The sequence below is a fragment of the Lissotriton vulgaris genome, chromosome 2_1 (genome assembly GCF_964263255.1).
Source record: "Lissotriton vulgaris chromosome 2_1, aLisVul1.2, whole genome shotgun sequence".
NCBI lineage: Eukaryota > Metazoa > Chordata > Amphibia > Caudata > Salamandridae > Lissotriton > Lissotriton vulgaris.
In genome coordinates this window covers 902,909,086-902,915,651 of record NC_141687.1, presented here as the reverse complement: position 1 = coordinate 902,915,651, position 6,566 = coordinate 902,909,086, and the positions used below count along the sequence as shown (strand labels likewise).

At 51.6% G+C, this 6,566-nt stretch overlaps 1 protein-coding gene across 1 annotated transcript; it reads right to left on the bottom strand.

The window, feature by feature from the left end:
• Positions 1-2,055: 2,055 nt before the first annotated feature.
• POU3F1 (POU class 3 homeobox 1) lies at positions 2,056-6,137 on the bottom strand. The gene has a single exon (XM_086956435.1). It carries the CDS (start codon positions 6,088-6,090, stop codon positions 4,963-4,965), a length of 1,128 nt encoding a protein of 375 aa, XP_086812561.1. The 5' UTR covers positions 6,091-6,137; the 3' UTR covers positions 2,056-4,962.
• Positions 6,138-6,566: the final 429 nt, after the last annotated feature.

The following is a 6,566-nucleotide window of genomic DNA, read 5'->3' as shown; positions in this document are numbered from 1 at the left end:
TCTCACCGTCCACTCGCGACCTCAAAGGCACATTCTGGCTCTTCTCCTCACTGAGAACACAAGAGGCCTCTCCTCAAATAGTTCACAGAGTGTGCACCGAAAACACAAGTCACTAGGCGCTATGCAGGAAATTAAAGGTGGATACGCGGCAGAAGAGCGTCGTCCGAGAGCCTAGCGATAATAAACCGCCGAGAGAGTGAAGCGGGGCGCTCAAGGCGCCTCATTGTTCACAAGTGACCCAAGCGCGGCGTGGGCGTCACGGGGTTAGAGTGGACAGCGATGCGGCCGCGCCGGGCGCGGTCAGTTGGAAAGGGGCAGGGCCGTCCAGAGCCGAACCTGGGGTGGGTTAAATGCACCAGGGTCTGGTTGTACGTTAAACACTCCATGCAAGGGGACGGGAGACAGGCTGCCCGGGAGGCGCCTCTGCAAGGGTCGGGCCAGGAACAAAGGGCGTGCGGGAGGGAATCTCTAGATAGCTCTACGAAGCCCAAAACACACAGTGCGTGCGGGTTTCTTTCACGCAGCCCGGCAAAGCCCCCTTCTACCGCGCAGAAGGATAGAGCGGTTGTTATTCTGAGTCCCCTCAAACACGAGCTGCAGAGGCCGAGGAAGCGCGTGTGGCAGAGCACGAGGGAAGCCCTTCTTTCGGGGGGTGCCTTGCGCTCTTTCCAGGAGAACTCAGTGGTCAGGGCGAAGGCTGTATACACTGCACCTGTCCACAGACATCTTTTGGCAACGCGCACCAAAGCTAGTCTTACAGGCGCTCAACCCAAGAGTGTCCCGCTATAGCAGTGCACAAGCGGACTGATGTAAATAAAAGCTTCGGACCCACCCCATGCCATGTTTTATTGATGCGCGCAAAAGCTCCTGTCACAGGCGCAGAACCGCGGAGTGGCCATCCGACATCGGCTGGAACCCCGGGCATACTTCCAAGTACAGCATCTCTGAGGAGCATTACTACCTCTCTGATTCACGGACACAACAACCCCAACAAGGCCCATTTACAGAGCGTCTGAACAAATACAACCACCCGTAGCTAGAACCTTAAAATGGGGCAGCTGAACACAGACGTATCTACAAACACCACTCAAGCCAGCGCTTAGACCCATCGGCGCTATCCGCAGACAGGGCCATGGACTGTCCGAGTCACACTCTGTAGCACATTAATAAATAAGTGTTACCCATAAACCCACTGCGACCCATTCTGGAAAACCGGAATAATGCGGTCAGAACCACTCGGACACTATAATGACATCATATATCGGTTCTGACCACAGATATGGGCCAGAACTGTCCCCTCTCAGAACGCTTGCGTAAACCAGTGTTAACTGCACAGACCCCAAAACTGATAAATCCTAGACATAAATTATTACATTCGAGTTATCCAAACACATAACTAGAGCTGAGCACTCCACGACAGATTGAAATCGGCGTGATCCTCTGACAGAACCCAAGTCTGCCCTATTATTACAATACAATAATAAAACGATCTTCTCGACGGACAAAACCCTAGAGGGGCCCATTCTTGCACTGCCTGAATACATCGGCTTTGTCCTCAAACGCTGATAGGCCCAATCTTGCAATTAATTTATACATTAATCTTTGTTTTCGACCAACCGTGAGAGGAGCCGGATTTAGTTTCGAGCTGACAGACTTCTTATTATAACTACTTTTAATGCAGCAATTTCTGAAACATCGGTGTTAAAATTTCCAACTACGAATATGAAATAATTAAATACTGTAGTTAAGAAAAAATGTTTTCATAATCAACTTCGCTGAGCAGAGTTAAGCTAGTAAGAGTAATAGTTAAGCAACAATAATTGTTTTGAATTAGTGTGGTTTGTTTTTCTTTTCACCGTTTATCAGCCATCTGTTCTGAACAAAAGTTAAAACATGCCAATACATTTTTCCTTGAAATATACAATTAAAAAGGAATCTGGTTGTTCGCAGTGTGCAAATCAAACACCCTGAAACGTTTTCACAGCGGGGATGAAGTAAACTGAAGTGATTTAAACATTTATAAAGTCAATTAAAAAAAGACAAGAAACATGTTTTAGGTATATGTTTTATGTAAGTAATAAAATATTACTATAACATAAATAGAAATGCAACTTCGCAGTCTACATTTTGTTGCAACAGATACAAACAAAACGTGTAACAAAAAAAATCAAGGCCAAATGAACTGAGCTGAACAAAATAAAGAGCTCAAAACACAATTAGAAAATAAATATAAAGGATCCAACTTTTAAGGAAATAATATTAAAATATTCTCTTCAAATTAGTAAGTGTACAAAATCATCTAGAATGAAAAAACGAGCACGTTTCCAGAAAAAAAACAAATACTTATGTTTACATATGTCACATATTTACAAGAGTGCTAGAATAAAAAGCTGTCTGTCACGCAGACCCCCACAAAGGTTCACTCGCCACTTCACCGTGTCTTTTAGCCAGACTTGGTTTTGAGATGAAAGTTCATGTGTTTTTTTTTCTTTTAAAGAAACGTTTTGAAAGCGTAGCCAGCTTTTTTTGTTAAGTTCTTTACAGCGCTGTGTAAAAATAATATACACTGTACAGCATCTGGTTATTTTATGCCATTGGGAGATTGGAACTATGCCGTGTGTTCCCTTACACCAAGAGGGTCCCTTGTGGGTCCAGCCTGCCCCGCAGAGGGGCTACATGGAGTGGCAATTTAAGAAGGATTTTTGTGTGTTGTTTTTGTGGACGACCGTAAGTGCCAGGCTCGTGGCACGGGGTTTGTAAACATTAAACTCACAGTAAATGTGGGGTGGAATGGGGACCCACCCAGGCCCGCTCAGAGACCCACCCAGGCCTGCTCAGACAGCCCTATCTGGCTAAGGAAAGAAGGAAGATGAAACAGCCTGGGACTCTCTGCAGGCAGTATTTCTGCTTTGACAGGCGTCTTTCGAGGAGCTGTAATAGAATAGTTGCTACCGGTTTTGAAACTTGCCTAATCATGCGTTGTGTTGTGGATAAAACAGCTGCCATGCACCGATTTATGTTTAACCATTTCTCTGTCACCGAGGACTTAGAAAACCCCATCGCCTCCATGCCAAAGGGAACAGCTGGCAGGCTGGAATTTAAAATGATCACAAGACAACCCGCATTGTCTTTTTCCCTCCAGAAACAACTGCCCCCTAATAAATTAAGTAGATTTAAAACCTTTCGACTGTGAGTCATTTTTTTTACACCGAGACACGATTATATCACAATGCCTGTTTTTTGGGGAAATCAAATAAATACAAACTTGGTTCAAATAACATCCTAAATAGCTTCAGCGTAAACCAGTTTGGTGAATAAATTAAATGCAATTAAATAAAGTCCCATCACCAGCTGTCAATCTGCACGACAAGGCTGCGTTCTCCACCTTGTTGTTAAAAATACAACTTCACAATAAATAGTCCCTTTAAAATTGCAAAACCACGAGTCCCCCCGCATGGTGATTAACCTGCTTCTCATTGCTTTGATTCAAGTCAATACATTATTTGTGCAGGCTTTGCGCTTTTCCCTGGCGCAGTGTTTACCTTGCCTCGTGATGGAGAAAAACAATGGCTTGTGTTTGGACGAACCAAATGGCACTGGTTTTGTGGCGTTCTAGTTCCTTGAGGCGCAAGCAGGGGCTGTGAGATTCCACGGCAGGGCCTCCTAAAGCTCTGTCCCTGTTTACATGTGAAGGCAAGGGTGGTCGGGATCCCTCTATCCGGTCAAAAGGCCTGTCCCCACACTTTATCCTGAGGCGTGTACGGTGGTATATTGCTCAGCAATCACCTGATGACATATCTAACCTTCAGGGCAGCACCACTGACGAGAACCCTATCTTAATCCCACACGTGGTATTATAGCTCGTACAAATGATCTTGGGATCAACCCTCTCGCTTTGCACTCACGTGTACTCTTATGGTGGGCCCATTGGTAGTAAGCGCTTGTACTCGGGCCCGGGGGTGCTCCCTGATCCCTAGGCACGTCTTGTGTGGTGGGAACATGTCTTAATATGGGGGTTGGCTCCTTGACAGTGGCTACTATATTGTCTCTCAAGCTGAGTACATACCCGATGCTTTCCATGGTGGCACCCCCATATAAGGGTGTCACTTCGAGAGATCCCACCAATGTCCGTCTATGAGGCCTGATTCACTTCCCAGTCACCCACTCTTCTAGTACTCATGGCTGACTTCTGAATCCCTGGAGCAAACCCGGAGTACTGTAAGAGCAAGAACTCACTACTCACAGCAACACCCTTGTGAACTGTCCCATTCGCTTTAGAACAGGGACATCGGTCTACGTGTGGCTGCTGCTGTCAAAACCCTCTGGCAAATCACCCCCTGGTGCTGCCCTGCACTCAGATGTGGAGAAGAGTAATTCGTGCGACTATCTAGCGGTGTGGGAATTAGTGTTAAGCACCCCAGGGGCACCGAGTACCTGCACTTCTTTAGTTTGATCTGCGCTTCTCAGCACTGCTGGAATACATGTAAGAGAAGAGTACCTGCACTTCTCAGGAGTAAACAGGTACACTAAATAGTGAGTACCTTCACTTATATATATCCATTTAAAGCAGATCTGGTAACCCCCAAGAAGCCCTCTCCGTGTTTTGGGACATAATGTGATGTGTAGATCTGGGCTACCCATTCTTTGGCCCCGGATAAGGTGAGACGAGGAGTCATTGATGGCAAACCCCTCCACATTGGGCTGGGACTATTGGTGGCATGTACTCTAGCAGACCCTGCCATGGTTCTAGACTGAATGAGGTGTGGGCATGGGTGGCAAGTACCTCAGCAGCCCTTCCAGTGGTTCAGTCGAGGTGCAGCGCCCTAGTCTCTTGAGGTGCTCCCACCGGCGCTAAGTTCCTCAGCAGTCTCTCCCACACTCTGGTGGTCTCTTGAGGCGTGACTGCACGCCCTCGCCCCCTCCCCCCCTTTCCCCCACACCTGTGTGTCCGGTTCACGCTAGTCATTGCACGGGGGTGTGCAGCGTGTGGTGCAGCTGGGGCGGGGTGTCGGCCTGCCCGTACACGTCGTCCATGGGCGCGTGCGGCCCCCCGCCGGCCGGCGTCATGCGCTTCTCCTTCTGCCGCCGGTTGCAGAACCAGACCCGCACCACCTCCTTCTCCAGCTGCAGCGAGTCGGCCAGCGCCGTGATCTCGTGCGCCGAGGGCTTGGGGCACTTCAGGAAGTGGTTCTCCAGCGCGCCCTTCACGCCCACCTCGATGGACGTGCGCTTCTTGCGCTTGCGGCCCTGCGCCGCGATCTTGTCCAGGTTGGTGGGCGAGCCGGTGGACGAGTCGGTCTCCTCCAGCCACTTGTTGAGCAGCGGCTTCAGCTTGCACATGTTCTTGAAGCTCAGCTGTAGCGCCTCGAAGCGGCAGATGGTGGTCTGCGAGAAGACGTTGCCGTAGAGCGTGCCCAGCGCCAGCCCCACGTCGGCCTGCGTGAAGCCCAGCTTGATGCGCCGCTGCTTGAACTGCTTGGCGAACTGCTCCAGGTCGTCGGAGCTGGGCGCGTCCTCGTCGGAGGCCGCCGAGTGGTCGGTGTGGTGGCCCGGGGGCGAGTCCAGGCCGGGCTCGTGGTGCAGCCCGCTGGGGTCCTCGTGCAGCTGCACGTCCCGCAGGTGGTGCAGCGTGGCGGCCCCCTGGTGGCCCAGCATGGTGTAGGCGGACTGCGGGTAGGCGAGCGGCTGGTGCAGGCCCGGCGGGGACAGGTGGTGGCTCTGCGCCCACGCGCTGGCCGGCGGGCTCTGAGGTTGCTGGGGCTGCGGCGGCGCGTGGTGCTGCTGGGGCTGCGGCTGCAGGTGCGCGCGCGGGTGGAAACTCAGCTCCTCGCGGCTGGGCTTGACGTGCTGCTCCAGGTGCGAGCCCCAGTCTCCGCCGGGCAGCCACTGGTGGTGCGTTAGGCTCATGGGGTGGCCCCCGCCGCCGCCGCCCCCCGTCAGCCCCTGCAGGTAGTCGTGCTGCTGGTGCATCATCTTCTGCACCTCGCGGTAGGTGGTGCCCTGGTGCATGCGCTCCGGGTCCGGGTGCATCAACGGGCTGGAGCCCGAGAGCGCATTGTTGCGGGGCAGGTACTGCGCCGTTGTCGCCATCGCTCCGGCGTGCGTGCTCCGCTCTCTGTCGGCCCCGGGGAGAGGGCTCTGGGCTTTACAAGTGGCGGAGCCGGGGACCGCGGCACGAGGATCTAAATCCCAACACGCCCCCTTGCCGCCTATTGGTCCGCGCGCACTGTCCGACAGCCTCTCTGCGTGTTCATTGGTCAATGCCTTTGAAATACCACGTCCCCCTCAACGCTTCCATTGGCTTTTCAGACTCGCTCTGACAGCTCAAATCTAGCCGCACCCCCAGCGCGCGCATTGGTGATAAGCTTTTGACAGCCTCCGCCCATTATGTTTGCTTATTGGCTCTCCCTTACTGCTTGACAGCCCCAGCCCTGGTCCCAACTCCCATTGGCGACGACTACCACAAATGAATCTTTCTTATTGGTGGGATTTGATTGTGTTTCGGTTGGGTACCAAGTCAGTCATTGGTTGGCTGTGTTTCATTCATGTTGTTTTGCTAGATTACC

Coding starts and splice junctions, on each gene's coding strand:
- POU3F1 (XM_086956435.1), bottom strand. CDS start 6,090: ATGGCGACAACGGCGCAGTACCTGCCCCGCAACAATGCGCTCTCGGGC.